Consider the following 25,504-nt stretch of genomic DNA (forward strand, 5'->3'; position numbering starts at 1 on the left):
CCTTTTCTCCTGCATATCTGGTTCATGGTGTCCTTGCCAAAATCTATAGTTGTGGTAATGATATACCAAATGAACATGTCACCAGCATCCCAAACAGGAATTACGGTGTTCACACTCCTGGACGACGAGAGACAGGAGGTGGGGACAGCTGGAGTTGCATAACCTTGTGAAGAGGTGTGTTCAGTATCAAAAGTCCTGCTGGAGTGTGCAGTGAATCAGAGTCTGATTAGACCAGGATCATGGATACTAGTGTCCTTCTCCTCCTTGCTGTCCTCCTCAGCTTCTTGCTATTCCTGGTCAGAGGCCATGCAAAAGTTCATGGTCATCTTCCACCAGGACCCCGTCCCTTACCCCTCTTGGGAAACCTCTTGCAGATGGACAGAGGAGGCTTTCGTAAGTCTTTCATTCAGGTGAGACCTATATGGGGTCTTAGTGTGGGCTCTTCCCAATTTTATCTTTGTAGGACACTCAGTGGGAAGAACAAAGTACTCCTTTCAGGTTGTAGGTTCAAGTGGGCAGATTGTTGAGGGGAGGGTGAGATGCTGACTGGTGATGGATGCTGATTTGTGTTCTAGTTGACAGCACTATCCTTACTAGTCTTTACAAGTGGAACTCCATGTTTAATTACCACTTGTTCATTAATAATCAAAAGAGATTAGCCTGAGGGGTTCCAGGACAAAGGAGAGGAGAGGCAGGTCAGGAGGTGAGGTGGGTAGGTATGAAAGTGAGTACGGTTAATGAATTACAAAACACCATGCAACCTCCAAGCATATGATCCTGGCACTATCTTTTCTGGTCTTTACAGGTGGGATTCCATGTTTTATTATCAAGTGTTCATTAATAATCAATTAACTTCCATGGCCCTAGTTCACATTAAGATAGCTGATATAATGGCAATAATCCCAACTTGTTTTGTTAAGAGTTACTTTTCTTCTATATATTTTCTTATTTGTTTTCTTATTCACTTTACATCCCAATATGAGTTTCCTTGCCCTCCCAGTATCCCCTCACATAGATTCTCCCTCATTTCTCCTTTCCCTTTTCCTTCGAGAGAAGGGAACACCTCTCTTTGTATCACCTCCTGTAGCCTTCCCTTGACACATCAGTTCACTGAAGTACTAGGCACATACTCACCCACTAAGGGCAGACAAGGCAGCTCAGTTAGGTGAACAGGAAATAGATTCAAGGGACAGGCAATAGATTCAGGGAGAGCCCCCATTTCCTGTTGTTGGGGACCAAAGTGTTCATTTGCTACGTATGTGCCTGGGGGCCTAAGTCCAACCCATGGTTGTCCTTTGATTGGGATCTACCAAGGATCCAGCTTAGTTGAGTGTGTTGGTCTTCCTGTGGATCATATGTCCTTTTTGGGTCCCTCAGTCCTTCCCCCAACTCCTCCATAAGACTCACTGAGCTCCATCTAATGTTTGGCTGTGGGTCTCGGCATCTATTTCCATAGGCCTTTGGATACAGCCTCTCTGAAGTAGTTTATACTAGGCTTTTGTCTGCAATCATAATAGAGTATCATTAATAGTGTCAGGGATTGGTTCTTGGCCATGGGATGAGTCTCAATTTTGGGCAGTTATTGGCTGGCCATTCCTTCCATCTTGGATCTATCTTTGTCCCTGCACATTTTGTAGGCGGGACACATTTCGAGTCAAAGGTTTTGTGAGTGAGTTGTCCTTATCTCTCCATTGGGGTTCCTGCCTGGCTAAATATGTGGCCAATTCTGGATTAATATCCCACATTGCTAGTAATGTTAGCTAGATTTGTCCCAATAGACCCTCTGGGGCCATCCCTATGCCAGGGTTCTGGTAAGTCCCTGAAATTGCCCCACCTGCTAATTACTCCTCTCCCTCAGCTGCTTTCCCTAAATTTGATACCTCCACTCTACTCTTCCCAAATATCCTCAACCACCCAGATCCTCACTTCCATCAAACTATGATATTTATTTTGTTTCCTCTTCTGAGAAAGATTCAAGCATTCTCCCTTGGGCCTTCTTTATTTTTTGTTTTTTGTTTTTGGATTTTTGTTTTTTTTGTTTTTTCTTCTTTTGGTAGGATGATTATAGTGTGGTTATCCTGTACTTTATGGATAATATCCATTTATAAATGAGTACATACAATACATGTAATCTTTTTTGCTGGTTACTGCACTGATATTTATTAGTTACATCAATTTGCCTGAGGAATTCATGATGTCCTTTCTTTATTTTTAAAGCAAGGGATAATTCTTTTTTTTAAATTAATTTGAGTATTTCTTATTTACATTTCGAATGTTATTCCCTTTCCCGGTTTCGGGGCCAACATCCCCCTAAGCCCTTCCCCTTCGCCTTCTATATGGGTGTTCCCCTCCCCATCCTTCCCCCATTACACACCCTCCCCACAACAATCACGTTCACTGGGGGTTCAGTTTTAGCAGGTCCAAGGGCTTCCCCTTCCACTGGTGCTCTTGCTAGGCTATTCATTGCTACCTATGAGGTCAGAGTCCAGGGTCAGTCCATGTATATATAGTCTTTGGGTAGTGGCTTAGTCGCTGGAAGCTCTGGTTGCTTGACATTGTTGTACATATGGGGTCTCGAGCCCCTTCAAGCTCTCCCACTTCTTTCTCTGATTCCTTCAATGGGGGTCCCGTTCTCACTTCAGTGGTTTGCTGCTGGCATTCGCCTCTGTATTTGCTGTATTCTGGCTGTGTCTCTCAGCAGAGATCTACAACCGGTTCTTGTCGGCCTGCACTTCTTTGCTTCATCCATCTTATCAAATTGGGTGGCTGTATATGTATGGGCCACATGTGGGGCAGGCTCTGAATGGGTGTTCCTTCTGCCTCTGTTTAAATCTTTGCCTCCCTATTCCCTGCCAAGGGTATTCTTGTTCCCCTTTTAAAGAAGGAGTGAAGCATTCACACTTTGATCATCTGTCTTGAGTTTCATGTGTTCTGTGCATCTAGGGTAATTCAAGCATTTGGGCTAATAGCCACTTACCAATGAGTGCATACCATGTGTGTTTTTCTGTGATTGGGTTACCTCACTCAGGATGATATTTTCCAGTTCTATCCATATGCCTATGAATTTCATAAAGGCATTGTTTTGATAGCTGAGTAATATTCCATTGTGTAGATGTACCACATTTTCTGTATCCATTCCTCTGTTGAAGGGCATCTGGGTTCTTTCCAGCTTCTGGCTATTATAAATAAGGCTGCTATGGGGGTTGGGGATTTAGCTCAGTGGTAGAGCGCTTACCTAGGAAGCGCAAGGCCCTGGGTTCGGTCCCCAGCTCCGAAAAAAAAGAACCAAAAAAAAAAATAAGGCTGCTATGAACATAGTGGAACACGTGTCTTTGTGATATGTTGGGGCACCTTTTGGGTATATGCCCAAGAGAGGTTTAGCTGGATCCTCAGGTAGTTCAATGTCCAATTTTCTGAGGAACTTCCAGACTGATTTCCAGAATGGTTGTACCAGTCTGCAATCCCACCAACAATGGAGGAGTGTTCCTCTTTCTCCACATCCTCGCCAGCATCTGCTGTCACCTGAGTTTTTGATCTTAGCCATTCTCACTGGTGTGAGGTGAAATCTCAGGGTTGTTTTGATTTGCATTTCCCTTATGACTAAAGATGTTGAACATTTCTTCAGCTGTTTCTTAGTCATTCGGGATTCATCAGCTGTGAATTCTTTGTTTAACTCTGAACCCCAATTTTTAATAGGGTTATTTGTCTTCCTGCAGTCTAACTTCTTGAGTTCTTTGTATATTTTGGATATAAGGCCTCTATCTGTTGTAGGATTGGTAAAGATTTTTTCCCAATCTGTTGGGTGCCGTTTTGCCCTAACCACAGTGTCCCTTGCCTTACAGAAGCTTTGCAATTTTATGAGATCCCATTAACATCTTGATCTTAGAGCCTAAGCCATTGGTGTTCTGTTCAGGAAATTATTTCCAGTGCCCATGTGTTCCAGATGCTTCCCCACTTTTCCTTCTATTAGTTTGAGTGTATCTGGCTTGATGTGGAGGTCCTTGATCCACTTGGACTTAAGCTTTGTACAGGTTGATAATCATGGATCGATCTGCATTCTTCTACATGTTGACCTCCAGTTGAACCAGCACCATTTGCTGAAAATGCTATCTTTTTTCCATTTGATGGTTTTGCCTCCTTTGTAAAAAATCAAGTGTCCATAGGTGTGTGGGTTCATTTCTGGGTCTTCAATTCTATTCCATTGGTCTATCTGTCTGTCTCTTTACTAATACCATGAAGTTTTTATCAATATTGCTCTGTAATACTGCTTGAGTTCAGGGATAGTGATCCCCCCGAAGTCCTTTTATTGTTGAGGATAGTTGTAGCTATCCTGTGTTTCTTGTTATTCCAGATGAATTTGTACATTGTTCTGTCTAACTCTTTGAAGAATTGGATTGGTATTTTGATGGGGATTGCATTGGTATTTTGATGGGGATTGCATTGAATCTGTAGCTCAGTTTTGGTAAAATGGCCATTTTTACTATATTAATCCTGCCAATCCATGAGCATGGGAGATCTTTCCATCTTCTGAGGTCTTCTTCAAATTCTTTCTTCAGAGACTTGAAGATCTTTTTTTTTTTTATTAACTTGAGTATTTCTTATATACATTTCGAGTGTTATTCCCTTTCCCGGTTTCCAGGCAAACATCCCCCTCCCCCCTCCCCTTCTTTATGGGTGTTCCCCTCCCAACCCTCCCCCCATTGCCGCCCTCGCCCCATAGTCTAGTTCACTGGGGGTTCAGTCTTAGCAGGACCCAGGGCTTCCCCTTCCACTGGTGCTCTTACTAGGATATTCATTGCTACCTGTGGGGTCAGAGTCCAGGGTCAGTCCATGCATAGTCTTTAGGTAGTGGCTTAGTCCCTGGAAACTCTGGTTGCTTGACATTGTTGTACTTTTGGGGTCTCGAGCACCTTCAAGCTCTTCCAGTTCTTTCTCTGATTCCTTCAACGGGGGACCTATTCTCTGTTCAGTGGTTTGCTGCTGGCATTCGCCTCTGTATTTGCTGTATTCTGGCTGTGTCTCTCAGGAGCGATCTACATCCGGCTCCTGTCGGTCTGCACTTCTTTGCTTCATCCATCTTGTCTAATTGGGTGGCTGTATATGTATGGGCCACATGTGGGGCAGGCTCTGAATGGGTGTTCCTTCAGTCTCTGTTTTAATCTTTGCCTCTCCCTTCCTTGCCAAAAGTATTCTTTTTCCTCATTTAAAGAAGGAGTGAAGCATTCACATTTTGATCATCCGTCTTGAGTTTCGTTTGTTCTAGGGATCTAGGGTAATTCAAGCATTTGGGCTAATAGCCACTTATCAATGAGTGCATACCATGTATGTCTTTCTGTGATTGGGTTAGCTCACTCAGGATGATATTTTCCAGTTCCAACCATTTGCCTACGAATTTCATAAACTCGTTTTTGATAGCTGAGTAATATTCCATTGTGTAGATGTACCACATTTTCTGTATCCATTCCTCTGTTGAAGGGCATCTGGGTTCTTTCCAGTTTCTGGCTATTATAAATAAGGCTGCTATGAACATAGTGGAGCACGTGCCTCTTTTATATGTTGAGGCATCTTTTGGGTATATGCCCAAGAGAGGTATAGCTGGATCCTCAGGCAGTTCAATGTCCAATTTTCTGAGGAACCTCCAGACTGATTTCCAGAATGGTTTTACCAGTCTGCAATCCCACCAACAATGGAGGAGTGTTCCTCTTTCTTCACATCCTCGCCAGCATCTGCTGTCACCTGAGTTTTTGATCTTAGCCATTCTCACTGGTGTGAGGTGAAATCTCAGGGTTGTTTTGATTTGCATTTCCCTTATGACTAAAGATGTTGAACATTTCTTTAGGTGTTTCTCAGCCATTCGGCATTCCTCAGCTGTGAATTCTTTGTTTAGCTCTGAGCCCCATTTTTTAATAGGGTTATTTGTTTCCCTGTGCTCTAACTTCTTGAGTTCTTTGTATATTTTGGATATAAGGCCTCTATCTGTTGTAGGATTGGTAAAGATCTTTTCCCAATCTGTTGGTTGCCGTTTTGTCCTAACCACAGTGTCCTTTGCCTTACAGAAGCTTTGCAGTTTTATGAGATCCCATTTGTCGATTCTTGATCTTAGAGCCTAAGCCATTGGTGTTTTGTTCAGGAAATTTTTTCCAGTGCCCATGTGTTCCAGATGCTTCCCTAGTTTTTCTTCTGTTAGTTTGAGTGTGTCTGCTTTGATGTGGAGGTCCTTGATCCACTTGGACTTAAGCTTTGTACAGGGTGATAAGGATGGATCGATCTGCATTCTTCTACATGTTGCCCTCCAGTTGAACCAGCACCATTTGCTGAAAATGCTATCTTTTTTCCATTGGATGGTTTTGGCTCCTTTGTCAAAAATCAAGTGACCATAGGTGTGTGGGTTCATTTCTGGGTCTTCAATTCTATTCCATTGGTCTATCTGTCTGTCTCTGTACCAATACCATGCAGTTTTTATCACTATTGCTCTGTAATACTGCTTGAGTTCAGGGATAGTGATTCCCCCTGAAGTCCTTTTATTGTTGAGGATAGCTTTAGCTATCCTGGGTTTTTTGTTATTCCAGATGAATTTGCAAATTGTTCTGTCTAACTCTTTGAAGAATTGGATTGGTATTTTGATGGGGATTGCATTGAATCTGTAGATTGCTTTTGGTAAAATAGCCATTTTTACTATATTAATCCTGCCAATCCATGAGCATGGGAGATCTTTCCATCTTCTGAGGTCTTCTTCAATTTCTTTCCTCAGTGTCTTGAAGTTCTTATTGTACAGATCTTTTACTTGCTTGGTTAAAGTCACACCGAGGTACTTTATCTTATTTGGGTCTATTATGAAGGGTGTCGTTTCCCTAATTTCTCTTTTTTTTTAAATTTTATTTTATTTTATTTTTTTATTATTAACTTGAGTATTTCTTATATACATTTCGAGTGTTATTCCCTTTCCCAGTTTCCGGGCAAACATCCCCCTCCCCCCTCCCCTTTCTTATCGGTGTTCCCCTCCCCATACTCCCCCCATTGTCCCCCTCCCCCAACAGTCTAGTTTACTGGGGGTTCAGTCTTAGCAGGACCCAGGGCTTCCCCTTCCACTGGTGCTCTTACTAGGATATTCATTGCTACCTATGAGGTCAGAGTCCAGGGTCAGTCCATGTATAGTCTTTAGGTAGTGGCTTAGTCCCTGGAAGCTCTGGTTGCTTGGCATTGTTGTACCTATGGGGTCTCGAGCCCCTTCAAGCTCTTCCAGTTCTTTCTCTGATTCCTTCAACGGGTGTCCTATTTTCAGTTCAGTGGTTTGCTGCTGGTATTCGCCTCTGTATTTGCTGTATTCTGGCTGTGTCTCTCAGGAGCGATCTACATCCGGCTCCTGTCGGTCTCCACTTCTTTGCTTCATCCATCTTGTCTAATTGGATGGCTGTATATGCATGGGCCACATGTGGGGCAGACTCTGAATGGGTGTTCCTTCTGTGTCTCTTTTAATCTTTGCCTCTCTTTTCCCTGCCAAGGGTATTCTTGTTCCCCTTTTAGAGAAGGAGTGAAGCATTCACATTTTGATCATCCGTCTTGAGTGTCATTTGTTCTAGGCATTTAGGGTAATTCAAGCATTTGGGCTAATAGCCACTTATCAGTGAGTGCATACCATGTATGTCTTTCGGTGTTTGGGTTAGCTCACTCAGGATGATATTTTCCAGTTCCAGCCATTTGCCTACGAATTTCATAAAGTCGTTGTTTTTGATAGCTGAGTAATATTCCATTGTGTAGATGTACCACATTTTCTGTATCCATTCCTCTGTTGAAGGGCATCTGGGTTCTTTCCAGCTTCTGGCTATTATAAATAAGGCTGCAATGAACATAGTGGAGCACGTGTCTTTTTCATATGTTGGGGCATCTTTTGGGTTTATGCCCAAGAGAGGTATAGCTGGATCCTCAGGCAGTTCAATGTCCAATTTTCTGAGGAACCTCCAGACTGATTTCCAGAATGGTTGTACCAGTTTGCAATCCCACCAACATTGGAGGAGTGTTCCTCTTTCTCCACATCCTCTCCAGCATCTGTTGTCCCCCGAGTTTTTGATCTTAGCCATTCTCACTGGTGTGAGGTGAAATCTCAGGGTTGTTTTGATTTGCATTTCCCTTATGACTAAAGATGTTGAACATTTCTTTAGGTGTTTCTCTGCCATTCGGCATTCCTCAGCTGTGAATTCTTTGTTTAGCTCTGAGCCCCATTTTTTAATAGGGTTATTTGTTTCCCTGTGCTCTAACTTCTTGAGTTCTTTGTATATTTTGGATATAAGGCCTCTATCTGTTGTAGGATTGGTAAAGATCTTTTCCCAATCTGTTGGTTGCCGTTTTGTCCTAACCACAGTGTCCTTTGCCTTACAGAAGCTTTGCAGTTTTATGAGATCCCATTTGTCGATTCTTGATCTTAGAGCGTAAGCCATTGGTGTTTTGTTCAGGAAATTTTTTCCAGTGCCCATGTGTTCCAGATGCTTCCCTAGTTTTTCTTCTGTTAGTTTGAGTGTGTCTGCTTTGATGTGGAGGACCTTGATCCACTTGAAGTTAAGCTTTGTACAGGGTGATAAGGATGGATCGATCTGCATTCTTCTACATGTTGCCCTCCAGTTGAACCAGCACCATTTGCTGAAAATGCTATCTTTTTTCCATTGGATGGTTTTGGCTCCTTTGTCAAAAATCAAGTGACCATAGGTGTGTGGGTTCATTTCTGGGTCTTCAATTCTATTCCATTGGTCTATCTGTCTGTCTCTGTACCAATACCATGCAGTTTTTATCACTATTGCTCTGTAATACTGCTTGAGTTCAGGGATAGTGATTCCCCCTGAAGTCCTTTTATTGTTGAGGATAGCTTTAGCTATCCTGGGTTTTTTGTTATTCCAGATGAATTTGCAAATTGTTCTGTCTAACTCTTTGAAGAATTGGATTGGTATTTTGATGGGGATTGCATTGAATCTGTAGATTGCTTTTGGTAAAATGGCCATTTTTACTATATTAATCCTGCCAATCCATGAGCATGGGAGATCTTTCCATCTTCTGAGGTCTTTTTCAATTTCTTTCCTCAGTGTCTTGAAGTTCTTATTGTACAGATCTTTTACTTGCTTGGTTAAAGTCACACCGAGGTACTTTATATTATTTGGGTCTATTATGAAGGGTGTCGTTTCCCTAATTTCTTTCTCGGCTTGTTTCTCTTTTGTGTAGAGGAAGGCTACTGATTTATTTGAGTTAATTTTATACCCAGCCACTTTGCTGAAGTTGTTTATCAGCTTTAGTAGTTCTCTGGTGGAACTTTTGGATCACTTAAATATACTATCATGTCATCTGCAAATAGTGATATTTTGACATCTTCTTTTCTGATCTGTATCCCCTTGATCTCCTTTTCTTGTCTGATTGCTCTGGCTAGAACTTCAAGAACTATATTGAATAAGTAGGGAGAGAGTGGGCAGCCTTGTCTAGTCTCTGATTTTAGTGGGATTGCTTCAAGTTTCTCTCCATTTAGTTTAATGTTAGCAACTGGTTTGCTGTATATGGCTTTTATTATGTTTAGGTATGGGCCTTGAATTCCTATTCTTTCTAGAACTTTTATCATGAAGGGGTGTTGAATTTTGTCAAATGCTTTCTCTGCATCAAATGAAATGATCATGTGGTTATGTTCTTTCAGTTTGTTTATATGATGGATCATATTGATATTTTTCCGTATATTAAACCATCCCTTCATGCCTGGGATGAAGTCTACTTGATCATGGTGGATGATTTTTTTGATGTGCTCTTGGATTCGGTTTGCCAGAATTTTATTGAGTATTTTTGCATCGACATTCATAAGGGAAATTGGTCTGAAGTTCTCTTTCTTTTTTGGGTCTTTGTGTGGTTTAGGTATAAGAGTAATTGTGGCTTCATAGAAGGAATTCAGTAGTGCTCCATCTGTTTCAATTTTGTGGAATTGTTTGGATAGTATTGGTATGAGGTATTCTATGAAGGTCTGATAGAATTCTGCACTAAACCCTTCTGGACCTGGGCTCTTTTTGTTTGGGAGACCTAAATGACTGCTTCTATTTCGTTAGGAGTTATGGGGTTGTTTAAATGGTTTATCTGTTCCTGATTTAACTTTGGTACCTAGTATCTCTCCAGGAAATTGTCCATTTCCTGCAGATTTTCAAGTTTTGTTCAATATAGGCTTTTGTAGTAGGATCTGATGATTTTTTGAATTTCCTCTGATTCTGTAGTTATGTCTCCCTTTTCATTTCTGATTTTGTTAATTTGGACACACTCTCTGTGTCCTCTCATTATTCTGGCTAAGGTTTTATCTATCTTTTTGATTTTCTCAAAGAACCACCTTTTGGTTCTGTTGATTCTTTCTATGGTCCTTTTTGTTTCTACTTGGTTGATTTCAGCTGTGAGTTTGATTACTTCCTGCCTTCTACTCCTCCTGGGTGTATTTGCTTCTTTTTGTTCTAGAGCTTTTAGGTGTGCTGTCAAGCTGGTGACATATGCTCCCTCCTGTTTCTTTCTGAAGGCACTCAGAGGTTTGAGTTTTCCTCTTAGCACAGCTTTCATTGTGTCCCATAAGTATGGGTATGTTGTACCTTCATTTTCATTAAATTCTAAAAAGTGTTTAATTTCTTTCTTTATTTCTTCCTTGACCATGTTATCATTGAGTAGAGCATTTTTCAATTTCCACGTATATGTGGGCATTCTTTCCTTATTGTTATTGAATACCAATTTTAGGCTTTGATGGTCTGATAGGACACATGGGATTATTTCTATCTTTCTGTATCTGTTGAGGCCTGTTTTTTGACCAACTATATGGTCAATTTTGGAGAAAGTACCTTGAGGAGCTGAGAAGAAGGTATATCCTTTTGCTTTAGGATAGAATGTTCTATAAATATCCGTTAAGTCCATTTGGTTCATGACTTCTCTTAGTCTGTCTACGTCTCTGTTTAATTTCTGTCTCCATGATCTGTCCATTGATGAGAGTGGGGTGTTGAAATCTCCTACTATTATTGTGTGAGGAGCAATGTGTGTTTTGTCCTTTAGTAAGGTTTCTTTTACGTATGTTGGTGCCCTTGTATGTGGAGCATAGAAATTTAGGATTGAGAGTTCATCTTGGTGGATTTTTCCTTTCATGAATATGAAGTGTCCTTCCTCATCTTTTTTGAAGATTTTTAGTTGAAAATTCATTTTATTCGATATTAGAATGGTTACTCCATCTTGCTTCTTGTGATCATTTGCTTGGAAAGTTGTTTTCCAGCCTTTCACTCTGAGGGAGTGTCTGTCTTTGTCTCTGAGGTGTGTTTCCTGTAGGCAGCAGAATGCAGGGTCCTCGTTGTGTATCCAGTTTGTTAATCTATGTCTTTTTATTGGGGAGTTGAGGCCATTGATATTGAGAGATATTAAGGAATAGTGATTATTGCTTCTCATTATATTCATATTTGGATGTGAGTTTATGTTTGTGTGCTTTCATTCTCTTTGTTTTGTTGCCAAGACGATTAGTTTCTTGCTTCTTCTAGGGTATAGCTTGCCGCCTTATGTTGGGCTTTACCATTTATTATCCTTTGTAGTGCTGGATTTGTAGAAAGATATTGTGTAAATTTGGTTTTGTCATGGAATATCTTGGTTTCTCCATCAATGTTAATTGAGAGTTTTGCTGGATACAGTAACCTGGGCTGGCATTTGTGTTCTTTTAGGGTCTGTATGACATCAGTCCAGGATCTTCTGGCCTTCATAGTTTCTGGCGAGAAGTCTGGTGTCATTCTGATAGGTCTGCCTTTATATGTTACTTGACCTTTTTCCCTTACTGCTTTTAATATTCTTTCTTTATTTTGTGCGTTTGGTCTTTTGACAATTATGTGACGGGAGGTGTTTCTTTTCTGGTCCAATCTATTTGGAGTTCTGTAGGCTTCTTGTATGTCTATGGGTATCTCTTTTTTTAGGTTAGGGAAGTTTTCTTCTATGATTTTGTTGAAGATATTTACTGGTCCTTTGAGCTGGGAGTCTTCACTCTCTTCTATACCTATTATCCTTAGGTTGGATCTTCTCATTGAGTCCTGGATTTCCTGTATGTTTTGGACCAGTAGCTTTTTCCGCTTTACATTATCTTTGACAGTTGAGTCAATGATTTCTATGGAATCTTCTGCTCCTGAGATTCTCTCTTCCATCTCTTGTATTCTGTTGGTGAAGCTTGTATCTACAGCTCCTTGTCTCTTCTTTTGGTTTTCTATATCCAGGGTTGTTTCCATGTGTTCCTTCTTGATTGCTTCTATTTCCATTTTTAATTCCTTCATCTGTTTGATTGTGTTTTCCTGGAATTCTTTCAGGGATTTTTATGTCTCCTCTTTATGGGCTTCTACTTGTTTATTTATGTTTTCCTGGAATTCTTTCAGGCATTTTTGCGATTCCTCTGTGTAGGCTTCTACTTGTTCTCTAAGGGAGTTCTTCACGTCTTTCTTGAAGTCCTCCAGCATCATGATCAAAAATGATTTTGAAACTAGATCTTGCTTTTCTGGTGTGTTTGGATATTCCATGTTTGTTTTGATGGGAGAATTGGGCTCCGATGGTGCCATGTAGTCTTGGTTTCTGTTGCTTGGTTTCCTGCGCTTGCCTCTCGCCATCAGATTATCTCTAGTGTTACTTTGTTCTGCTATTTCTGACAGTGGCTAGACTGTCCTATAAGCCTGTGTGTCAGGAGTGCTGTAGACCTGTTTTCCTCTCTTTCAGTCAGTTATGGGGACAGAGTGTTCTGCTTTCGGGTGTGTAGTTTTTCCTCTCTACAGGTCTTCAGGTGTTCCTGTGGGCCTGTGTCTTGAGTTCACCAGGCAGGTCACTTGCAGCAGACAATTTGGTCTTACCTCGGGTCCCGAGGCTCAAGTTCGCTCTCGGGGTGCTGCCCACGGGCTGTCTGTGGCGGCAGCAACCAGGAAGACCTGTGCCGCCCCTTCCGGGAGCTTCAGTGCACCAGGGTTCCAGATGGTCTTTGGCTTTTTCCTCTGGCGTCCGAGATGTGTGTGCAGAGAGCAGTCTCTTCTGGTTTCCCAGGCTTGTCTGCCTCTCTGAAGATTTAGCTCTCCCTCCCACGGGATTTGGGTGCAGAGAACTGTTTATCCGGTCTGTTTCCTTCAGGTTCCGGCGGTGTCTCCGACTTGAAGTTCTTATTGTACAGATCTTTTACTTGTTTGGTTAAAATCAGATTGAGGTATTTTACATTACTTCCGACTATTGTGAAGGGTGTTGTTTCTCTAATTTCTTTCTTGGCTTGTTTCTCTTTTGTGTAGAGGAAGACTGCTGATTTATTTGAGTTAATTTTATACCCAGCCAATTTTCTGAAGTTGTTTATCAGCTTTAGTAGTTCTCTGGTGGAACTGTTGGGATCACTTAAATATACTATCATATCATGTGCAAATAGTGATATTTTGACTTCTTTTCCAATCTGTATCCCCTTGATCTCCTTTTGCTGTCTGATTGGTCTGGCTAGAACTTCAAGAACTATATTGAATAAGTAGGGAGAGAGTGGGCAGCCTTGTCTAGTCCCTGATTTTAGTGGGATTGCTTCAAGTTTCTCTCCATTTAGTTTAATGTTAGCTACTGGTTTGCTGTATATGGCCTTTACTATGTTTAGGTATGGGCCTTGAATTCCTATTCTTTCCAGGACTTTTATCATGAAGGGGTGTTGAATATTGTCAAATGCTTTCTCAGCATCTAATGAAATGGTCATGTGGTTCTGTTCTTTCAGTTTGTTTATATAATGGATCACGTTGATGGTTTTCCGTATATTAAACCATCCCTGCATGCCTGGGATGAAGCCTACTTGATCATGGTGGATGATTTTTTTGATGTGCTCTTGGATTCAGTTTGCCAGAATTTTATTGAGTATTTTTGCGTCAATATTCATAAGGGAAATTGGTCTAAAGTTCTTTTTCTTTGTTGGGTCTTTGTGTGGTTTAGGTAAAAGAGCAATTGTGGCTTCATAGAAGGAATTCGGTAGTGCTCCATGTGTTTCAATTTTGTGGAATAGATAGTATTGGTATGAGCCCTTCTCTGAAGATCTGATAGAATTCTGCACTGAGCCCATCTGAGACTGGGCTCTTTCTGGTTGGGAGAACTTTAATGATTGCTTCTATTTTGTTAGGAGGTATGGCGTTAAATGGTTCATCTGTTCCTGATTTAAGTTTGGTACCTTGTATCTGACTGGGAAATTGTGCATTTCCTACAGATTTCCAAGTTTTGTTGAATATAGGCTTTTGTAGTAGGATCTGATGATTTTTTGAATTTCCTCTGATTCTGTAGTATGTCTCCCTTTTCATTTCTGATTTTCTTAATTTGGACACACTCTCTGTTTCCTCTTATTAGTCTGGCTAAGTGTTTATCTATCTTGTTAATTTTCTCAAAGAACCAATTTTTGGTTCTGTTGATTCTTTCTATGGTCCTTTTTTGTTTCTACTTTGAAACTTTTTTAACTTTTCTACTGTGAAGATTTAGCTCTCCCTCCCACGGGATTTTGGTGCAGGAAACTTTTGATCCAATCCCTTCAGGTTCCGGTGGTGTCTTGGGTGCAGGGGACCTGCAGCTCCAGTGTCCCTATCCACTGGATCCCAGAGGCCATATAAAGTTTCCTCTTGGGCTAGCAATGTGGGCAGGGGTGGGCAGTATTGTTGGTCCCTTCCGCTCTGCAGTCTCAGGAGTGCCCACCTGTCAGGGCGGTGAGCTCTCTCTCCCATGAGGTTTGGGTGCTGATGTCCTTGTTTTTAATGGCAGAAGAGTATTTCTTTATGTAAATAAACCACATTTTCTTTATCCATTCTTTAGCTTATGGACTTCTGGGTTGCTTCAAGTTTCTGGATATTGTGAATAAGAATGCTGTGAACATAATTGAGCAAGTGTCCTTGTGGGGTGGTGGAGCATCTTTTGTGTATGTGTCCAGGCATGGTACAGCTGTGTCTCGAAGTAGAACTATTACCAATTTTCTTCCAGAGTGGTTGTTGAAATTTGCACTCTCACCAGAAGTGTAGGAGTGTTCCACTTGCTCCACAACCTTGCCAGCATGTGCCCTGTCTTGAAGTTTTCACCATAGCCATTCTAATGTGTATAAGGTGGAATCTCAGGTTTGTTTTGATTTGCATTTCCCTGATGACTAGCAATGACTAATGAAGGATATTGAACATTTCTTTAGGTTCTTCCCAGCCAAATGAGTTTCCTGCTTTGAGAATTCTCTGTTTTGCTCTATACCCCGTATTTTAAGGTTATTTTGTTTGTTGGTGTCTAACTTCCTGAGTTCTTTATGTATTTTGGATATTAGTCCTCTGTCAGATATGGGGTTGGTTAGACTTTTTTCCCAATCTACAGGCTGTTATTCTGTCCTAATGATAGTGTCCATTGACTTACAAAAGCTGTTCAGTTTTATGAGATCCCATGTATTAATTGTTGCCCTTAGTGCCTGAGTCACTGACATTCTGTACTGCACTGACATTGTCTCCTGTACTGATGAGTTCAGGGCTATTTCTCACTTTCTGTTTTGTTAGATTTAGTGTATCTAGTTTCGAGTTGAGAATTTTGATAATTTGTACTTGAGTTTTGTTCAGGGTGATAAATATGGATCTCTTTGCATTCTTCTACATGCAGACATCCAGTTAGTCCACCACCATTTCTTGAAGATGCTCTTTCTTTTCCATTGTGTGACTTTGTCTTCCTTGTCAAAAAATCAAATATCTGCGGGTATGTGTGTTTATTCTTGGGTTTTTGATTACATTCCATCACTCAACTTCTTTGTTTCTATACCAATACCATGCAGTTTATATTATTATTGCTCTGTAGTACAGCTTAAAGTTAGAGATAATGATACCTCTAGAAGTTCTTTTGTTGTTCAGGATTGTATTAACCATCCTTGGCTTTTTGTTTTTCATATAAAGTTGAGAATTGATCTTTCAAGACCTGAATAGATTTGTGCTGAAATTTTGATGGGAATTACATGAAATGGGCAGATTGCTTTTGGTAAGATAGCCATTTTCACTATGTTAATCCTGCAGATTCATGAGCATGGGAGATCTGTTTATCTTCTGATACCTCTCTCAATTTCTTTCTTTGGTGACTTGAAGTTCTTGTCATATATGTCTTTCATCTGCTTGTTTAGAGTTACACCAAAGTATTTTATTTTATTTGTAGGTACTGTGAAGGGTATTGTCTCTCAAACTTCTTTCTCAGCCTGTTTAATCACTCATATAAAGTAGGGCTACTGATTTCTTTGAGTTATTGAGTTACTCTTTTATCTAGACACTTTGCTGAAGGTGTTTACCAACTGTATAAGTTTTTACAGTACAGTACTTTACATTCTTTTCCAATCCGTGTTCCCTTCAACTCCTTTACCTGTTTGATTGTATTTATCTGTAATTTTTATGGGATTTATTCATCTCTTCTTTAAAGGCCTTTATTATCTTTATAAGATTGGATTTAAGATTATCCTCTTGTGATTCAGCTTCATTAGGTATATCCAGGGTTTCTTGTAGTAAAATAGCGGGCTTTGGTGGTACCATATTGCCCTGGGTTTTGTTGATTGCATTTTTTTCTCTTTTTTTCCGGAGCTGGGGACTGAACCCAGGGCCTTGCGCTTGCTAGGCAAGCGCTCTCCCGCTGAGCTAAATCCCCAACCCTGTTGATTACATCCTTATGCTGTCCTTTAGTCATCTGGTTTTCTCTTGTGTTAGCTGGACATCAGAACCTCTTAGAAAGGTGTATGGAGCCATGGGGCCTACAATGGAAGTCAGGGTACCTGACTCTGCTGTTAGACCCCACTGGCAAGGGACTGTTCAGGCCATGTTCCAAGGTGGTAGTTCTTGGATCTTTGCATGCCTCAAAGAGGAAGCAGGATGTTCTTGGGGTCCCACAAGTCTCTTCTTGACTATAGGGCAAGTCCAGAGCTACACAACGGAGTTCAGTGTATCATGCACAATTCGCCTTTGTTGCCTGTCTTCTGAGCAGACCTAACTGGTTAGTCTTTTGGCCCACAGGGAAGAAGGACTCCCTCAGAGGTCTCAAAAAGCTCCTCTGGACTGAAGAGTGTGTCCAGAGCTAGGCACTGGAGTTCAGGGTACCACACAGAACTCTCTTCTGTAGGGTGTGTTCTGTGTAGAGCCAATTGGCAACAACCTCATATTCCGCTAATTCTTGGTTTATATTAGATGATGCACCTGTATCAATGCTCTATTCACTTTAAAAATAGTAGGTTTTGGGACAATGTCACCATATTCCAACCTAATGACCCACCGACTAAATATTTCATGTACTGGAATGAGAGTAGGTGTGGTCCATCTGGCTATAAGTGTTTTAAATAAATGTGCTTTCCACATGTTGAAAATGTCAAGTCCTATTTAATTTGTTATTTTTAAAATATTCTCTGAATATCTAATTCCTTCCGTTCTCATTATCATGTTTACCTGTTCCTCTGAAGCCTCTTCCTACTTGGAAGCAATTATGGCTCCTTCAATCAGTATGGATATGGGAACTATTTATTGGAACACGAGCAACTTATGAGCAGCTGCATCACTGAAGAAAGTGGAACTCTCCCCAAGTACTGTAACTTTCCCCATAATACTCTGTCATAATGCAATGACTACTTGCATCAATTTTCTCTAAGGAGTTTGACATTCTAAGTTTAAGCAGTACATTTTTTTCAGATTCTAGGGAGGATCCCTCTAACATGTCACAACATATAAGAGAAAATTAAAATCTGTAACATGCACAAGAGGCTAACTGTCATACCACTGTTTGGGTATATGGATGCAGCTGGCATGCTGGCCCAGAATAGGCAGAGCGAAGGATGGAACAAGAACTCCACAGTCAATGTTTTCCTTTGGGCTGTAGGACACAGCCATATACCAGAATAAAAGAGGAACAATGGGGTCTGCGACAAATGCCATGTACTTCATTCTCCTCACTTAGTAACCAGGTACCACCAGTGTAGTGCCTGGAGATGATATCAGGAACAGGGATCTATGGTATATGGTTCCCCTTGAGGAGTCTGCATGCCAGGCAGGAAAGTTGAAGGTGAGACCAAGTTGAACAGGCTCTGGTTCAATTGGGAGTGAGCACTGAGAAACAGGACTGGGGGAATAGAAAATCCTTCTTTAGTACTCTTAGGCACAGCTCTTTTAGGTGATCTTTAAGGAAGTAGCTGTCAGAGATGATCTTTGCTTGTTCATATTGCTTTATTGGGGGTAGAGTTTGGGTATGTACACTTTTGGAGTGAAATGGAGATTTATATTCCTCTTAGGGGACTGAAATGAGGATACTCAGGAGAGGAAGATCATTGGCTGGTCTCAAGGCTGTCTAGATCTCTCATTATCTGTTCTAACATCTTTAAGAAAAGTTTCACCATGACATAAGTCAGTGCATTCACTGAAACCTATATTACTTAGTTCTTCTAGTCTTCCCTGAGCTCTGCAGGACTCCAGGATTGATGCTATTGGACATGTCCTTGTTTCATTCAAAGACAAAGACAAGTAGGAAGCAACTCTGCTGTGACTTTTCTCAAATCTCTGAGATTTCTGGGGTTTGAGCTCACTCAACCTTACAAGTTCTTATTCCTGTCTGGTAGCTTGGTCCCACAAAACCTGACGCTCACCATGTTGGATGATTTTCATTCATTATAATAAATTCTCCAAGAATTCAGTCTTCTCTGCTTGACCCATATTAAGCTATTCTTTGGAACTGCCTTGGGGGGAGCCCATGTCTTTCATTAGGCTCCAGTACTTTAAAGTTGGACTGCTTCTCAACACAACCACTTTGTGGACCAAGCTTCTAGCATGTGAAACAATGGAGAACATCATTTTGAAGGCCTAGCACATGGACCACACAAGAAGAAAAGGGCAGCTGTTTCAGACAGGTTGCTCAGGATGGCATTGTTGCTGATAGAACTTGAAGAGAAAGAGGATATGGGAACAACATGGGGCTCATTTCACTGTGAAATAAGTGAGGAATGGAACAGCAAGAGAACTGATGGAGTCAGGTCAGGTCAGGTCAGGTCAGGTAGTGCTGTGTAGACCATGGAAGAATTTTATTTTAGTTTTGTAAACATGGGTACACTGCAGAGCTTAGGGAAGACTAGCAGAACTAAGTAATATAGGTTTCAGTGAATGCACTGACTTATGTCATGGTGAAACTTTTCTTAAAGATGTTAGAAGAGATGTAGGGAAACCAGCAAGGCATTTTCAGAAGAAGATACCTACCATTTTAATGTAACCTTAACTATAACTTTTAAAATATGCTTATTTATGAGTCCTATGTATGTATGTATGTATGTATGTATGTGTGTATGTATGTATGCTTAAATGTGTGAATATATTTCAAACTGGGTGCACATAAATGTTTGTGAGGCAGAGACCAGAGGAGGGCACCATGTGCCTTCTATCACTCTGCCTATTCTTTTGAATCAGGGTCCCTCCCTGAACCTGGGTCTGAAAATCAGTAAGTCCCAGAAATCTTCTATCTTAACCATCCAATACTGTAATCTATGGTCAGAGGCACATATAAATCCCCTGACTTGTTATATAGGTGGTGGAATCCAAACTTTGGTCTTCATGGCTGTGCAGCAAGTCTTTTTAACTGCTGAGTCCCAACTATTACATTTAAAAATGTGTACCATCTATCTGTCTGTCTGTCTGTCTATCTATCTATCATCTATCATTTATCTATGTGTCAATATATATTTGTCTATCATCTATTAATTATCTCTCTAGTTCTGCTATTTTATCATCTAAATATTTATTCATCTATTCATCTGTCATCTCTCCCTCTCTCCCTCTCTGTTATCTGTCATCATAATTGTGTTTATAAGCATGTGCCTTAATGTGTAAGTGCACAAATGCATACCTGGTTTCTGAAGAAGCCAAAAGTGAACATCAAATCCCACGAATCTGGCATTACAATCACTAGCTATGTGACATAGGAGACAGACTAAGTTCAGGTGCCTTGCATTATCACAAGTGCCCCAGCCACTGAGTCACATTTCCAGCCACAACTATACCTTTTGAGGAAAGACATTGTTGAAGTTGGTCATCACCCAAAAGAGCACAGTTCAGTGTATCTTCTTAATGAGTATAGGCTTATCATTCAGGTGCAGATCAGTTATCATCAAGATTGGATTCTGTCTTACACCCTTGTAGTCACTACCTTCCCACCATTCCAATAAGTGCGTGGACTGTCTTGTGTTTGAATTTCATCTTGATGCAGAAAATGTAAACAAAACCTGCTTCCATGTTAACATTTATTCAGCAAGTTTCTTTCATATCATTGATCTGAGATGTTGACTGTACATTGTTGCAAAAGATTTAATGGAGTGACCCATCTGAAACCTTAAATACATCTAAATCCAACATGTGTATAGTTTTGTTTTTCATAGAATTATTCTCTAAACAACCCAAGTGCTGACCATTTCCATAGCATCTGAATTCAATTAACTAGATGGAAATCTAGAGTGAGCTAAATGTTACAAGAGGATAAAGGTGGGTTATTTGCAAACATGCACCATTCTATTCAAGGGCTTTCAACACTGGAAGGTTTTGATATTCCTGGTACCAATTCCCTAGAGATGCCCAGAGATGGTTGTACTGCCGTGTAGTTTCCCAACAGTCTGTAATGTAGACAGTCAGGCCCAACACCAGGGATCATCCATTTTCTTCCCAAGTAACCCAGTGGGTGGGGCAGGGCCATTCCCTTTGACTGTTTTCAGGAGGCATTGATTAGGTTGATGCTGGGTCACAGGAAGGATGATTTCTAGATGAGATGACAGGAACTTCTGGGTAGAGTGAAGGGCATGGGCTTGGACATATATGTGTATCTACACCCATATCTATGTCTATGTCTATGTCTATGTCTATGTCTATGTCTATGTCTATGTCTATGTCTATGTCTATGTCTATGTCTATGTCTATGTCTATATCTATATATCTATACTTATACATATCTATCTATCTATCTATCTATCTATCTATCTATCTATCTATCTATATGTATATTTTTGGGGATAGGGTCATATGTGACCCAGGCTGGCCTCCAACTAGATTTGTATCCAAAGATGATTACTGATTATCTGGCTTCTACCTCCCCAGTGCCAGGATTTTAAGTATATGCTGCCCTTGATCCTGTGCTCTGGGATACTGGTGCACTGATTAGGTCCTCAGAAGGGGAAGGGTGGCCATGGCAACTGGTGGCTATTTACCAATATGTTCCTAAGTGGTTTAAGAGTTTGACATCAACTTTTGTGCTGGCTAATCACAACCGTATTACCCTTATGCTTGGCAGCTTCAAGAAAAACACGGAGATGTGTTCACAGTATACTTTGGACCTAGGCCTGTGGTCATGCTGTGTGGGACACAGACCATAAGGGAGGCTCTGGTGGACCATGCTGAGGCTTTCTCTGGCCGGGGAATAATTGCTGTGCTTCAGCCAATTATGCAGGAATACGGTGAGATATGGGACAAGTGTGGAGTGGAGGAAGTGGGCCAATGAAGTGAGCTTGAAAGATGAGGCCCAACCTCTGCGGAAAGACCCAGGATTCTGAACTTCCTGTGTAACCTACCCACCTATGCTTCTCCTCCCTTCTTAGGTGTGTCCTTTGTTAATGAAGAAAGGTGGAAGATCCTTCGGCGATTATTTGTAGCCACCATGAGAGACTTTGGGATAGGAAAGCAGAGTGTGGAGGATCAGATAAAGGAGGAGGCCAAATGTTTAGTGGAGGAACTGAAGAATCATCAGGGTAAGACTCAGAGAATGGGCATAAGGGAAGACATGAGTGCCCAAAGACAGAGAGTCACACACTCAAAGTTAGAAACACACCCCCCCACAAGCACACAAAAACATACAAACACAACACACAGTGTGGAGAGGATGAGATATGCACAGAGTTGGTGAGAGTGGGAAAAATACCAGGGCAGGGAAAGAAATATGATGTCTATTGTGTTCAAAATAGACTCAAATCATTTCCTGACCATGGTAATCTCTTCTATTCAGGAATATCAATTTTTGAATTAATTTTACTTGCCAAGAAGGAATGATTGGCACATACTTGTCATCTTAGAACACAGAAAGCTGTGATTAGGCTGATGAACATCAGGGAGCACAGAGGCTGATGGGAGTTTTAGTTTGATACAACTTGGAGGCACTACTGGGTCCTTCATAATTCACTCTAACAAGGGCATCTCAGTGACATGGACCTTGGTTTGCAACTCTACTTCTCTATAGCAGGCATTTGTTGAGATGATTTCAATGCAGAGGCAGGAGTGGAAGAAAGGTGCAGAGAGTGGGAAGAATGGCTGGAGAGAGACGTCATAGAGATCAAGGATCCAAAGGAAGATGAGTTATAAGGCTGAGAGTGAAACTGACTAGCCTAATGAACGGCTCTACAGGGAATCAGAGAATATAGACAAGCCAGCCCCAAGGAGAAGGCAACAAGTGTTCAGTACTGTTTAACAGAAAACAGCCCTCCAACTACCAGTGTCCATGACTGAATCTGGCATACAAAGACAGCAGACAGAAGGTCCTTATGGCTTCTGAAATACCACAAAACCTAGAAGTCTGAGAAGGGATGTGGGAGGATAGGCAGATGGGAGTGGAGTGCTCAGAACTTATTAATCCACACAGGAAATCTCTGAACCATTCTCAGCCCTTTCCTGCCACTGGGAGTTAACTATACGTTCAGAGTCAGAATGTTGACCAGGGAGGAGATGCAGAATGAAGACTATACACACTCTATTCCCAAGTCCCAGAATCCTCATTTCAGCCATGATTAGTTGAGTTCCATTGTAAATTTAGCCTTCCTGCATGTATATATGAATAGCATCACATCTTCTGTACAGAATTGATAAAAGTTAAAAAAATGGTACATGCATTACTTAGTGTAGGGGCTTGTGTATCTTATGTGCCACTGGGGTAGCAAGTGTTTCTATTCTTTGAGTAGTGAAAGGGGCAGCCTCACATAGATGGGACTGATGACAAATGTTCCCCAGGTCCTTGGCTCCATGTTTCCTATCCTGCCTCCTCATTTTCCAGGAGTCTCCCTGGACCCAACGTTCCTCTTCCAGTGCATCACAGGCAACATAATCTGCTCCATTGTCTTTGGAGAGCGCTTTGACTACAGAGACCGCCAGTTCCTGCGCTTGCTCGACCTGTTGTATAGGACCTTTTCCCTCATAAGCTCATTCTCCAGCCAGGTGAGTGGGTGGGAAGAGAGGATCATCCACAGCAGAGGAAGCAAGAAGCTACTTTGGGGTGAAGAAAAAAGTGTCTTAGGCCTGAAAGAAAGGCAGAGACAACATGGAGAGGCAAGGGGGCTGAAATGAGGCATGGTGAGAAGGATGATGAACAAGGGGGTAAGACCTGCATGTGAAAATATAGAGCTGTACACATACATGTGAAATGATAAAGTTGGTGATGATAAAGCCAGAGGGTAGAAGACTTGCTTTTCACTCTTTATTATCCTGGGTGAGGCAGTCCACAACATGGGCAATTCCAGCACATGAAAGCAGAGATATGAGAAAGTCAAGGCGATCCTTGCTGAGTTGTAGGGCAGTTTGACAAAAATGAGACTCTTTGCCCATAAGACAAAACCTTAGAAATTAAAACAAATGAGATAATTCACCAATGGGGATTGGGAGAGAACCTAAGAAATGAAAAGTGAGATTGAGAGAATGCAAGACAAAAACAAAGGTGAGAGATGGATCCAGAGCTACAATTCAATAGTATGCATGTCTATAGTGTACATATATGAGGAGTGTGCTTGTGCTGTGTGTGTGCACATATGAGCATGCATTCCTGTCTTTGTGTATGCTTTGTGTGTTTGTTAATGAAATATGAGGACCTAGTGTAAGAGAGGGTGGCCCCTTGAAGTTGCACAGGACACAGCCAGACACCAGGCTCTTGGCACAAAGGAGATTTATTACCCAAGAAAGGCAAGCAGTAGGATAGTCTGTGAAGTCAGAAAGTAGCAGCAGCAGCAGCAGCAGCAGCAACAACAACAACAACAACAACAACAACAACAACAACAACAACAACTAAAAGGTGTATTTGTAGGAGTGAGGTTTTTAGGGAATGTGCTAGGGTCAGTTGGTAAATTCTGATTGCACATGTTATCCAAATAATGAATTTTGATAGTTGGACCTTGATGTTTTGTTTCAGGAATGACTCTGAGGATGAATGAGGGAATGGACCTTGGGATCTGGCTTTATTTTTTTCTCCATCTTTATTAAATTGGGTATTTCTTATTTACATTTCCTTTTTTCTTCATTTTTATCTTTATTAACTTGAGTATTTCTTATTTACATTTTGATTATTATTCCCCTTCCTGGTTTCTGGGCCAACATCTCCCTAATACCTCCACTTCCTCTTCTATATGGGCATTCCTTCCCTATCCTCCCCCCATTGTCACCCTCCCTCCAACAATCATGTTCACTGGAGGTTCAGTCTTAGCAGGACCAAGGGCTTCCCCTTCCACTGGTGCTCTACTAGGCTATTCATTGCTACCTATGTGGTTGGAGCCCAGGGTCAGTCCATGTATAGTCTTTGGGTAGTGGCTTAGTCCCTGGAAGCTCTGGTTGCTTGGCGTTGTTCTTCATATGAGGTCTCGAGCCCCTTCAAGCTCTTCCAGTCCTTTCTCTGATTCCTTCAACAGGAGTCCTGTTCTCAGTTCAGTGGTTTGCTGCTGGCATTCGGCTCTGTATTTGCTGTATTCTGGCTGTGTCTCTCAGGAGCGATTTACATCCGGTTCTTGTCAGCCTGCACTTCTTTGCCTCATCCATCTTATCTAATTGGGTGGCTGTATATGTATGGGCCACATGTGGGGCAGGCTCTGAATGGGTGTTCCTTCTGTGTTTGTTTTAATCTTTGCCTCTCTATTCCCTGCCAAGGGTATTCTTGTTCCCCTTTTCAAGAAGGAGTGAAGTGTTCACCTTTTGGTCATCCTTCTTGAGTTTCATGTGTTCTGTGCATCTAGTGTAATTCAAGCATTTGGGCTAATAGCCACTTATCAATGAGTGCATACCATGTGTGTTTTTCTGTGATTGGGTTACCTCACTCAGGATGATATTTTCCAGTTGCCTCCATTTGCCTATGAATTTCATAAAGTCATTGTTTTTCAACTTCAGCAAAGTGGTTGGGTATAAAATTAGCTCAAATAAATCAGTAGCCTTCCTCTACACAAAAGAGAAACAAGCCGAGAAAGGAAATTAGGGAAATGACACCCTTCATAATAGACCCAAATATATAAAGAACCTCGGTGTGACTTTAACCAAGCAAGTAAAAGATCTGTACAATAAGAGCTTCAAGCCTCTGAAGAAAGAAATTGAAGAAGACCTCAGAAGATGGAAAGATCTCCCATGCTCATGGATTGGCAGGATTAATATAGTAAAAATGGCCATTTTACCAAAAGCAATCTACAGATTCAATGCAATCCCCATCAAAATACCAATCCAATTCTTCAAAGAGTTAGACAGAACAATTTGCAAATTCATCTGGAATAACA

General features: G+C 41.2%; 1 protein-coding gene across 1 annotated transcript in view; it reads left to right on the plus strand.

The window, feature by feature from the left end:
- Nucleotides 1-214: 214 nt before the first annotated feature.
- Cyp2b3 (cytochrome P450, family 2, subfamily b, polypeptide 3) overlaps nucleotides 215-25,504 on the plus strand; it is a 70,512-nt gene continuing 45,222 nt past the window's right edge. The window contains 4 exon segments of the mRNA NM_173294.3: nucleotides 215-410; nucleotides 21,292-21,454; nucleotides 21,596-21,745; nucleotides 23,038-23,198. Coding sequence (NP_775416.1) covers nucleotides 240-410; nucleotides 21,292-21,454; nucleotides 21,596-21,745; nucleotides 23,038-23,198 — 645 coding nt within the window. The 5' untranslated portion in view covers nucleotides 215-239.

Source organism: Rattus norvegicus, chromosome 1, assembly GCF_021556685.1.
Source record: "Rattus norvegicus strain SHRSP/BbbUtx chromosome 1, alternate assembly SHRSP_T2T, whole genome shotgun sequence".
Lineage (NCBI taxonomy): Eukaryota > Metazoa > Chordata > Mammalia > Rodentia > Muridae > Rattus > Rattus norvegicus.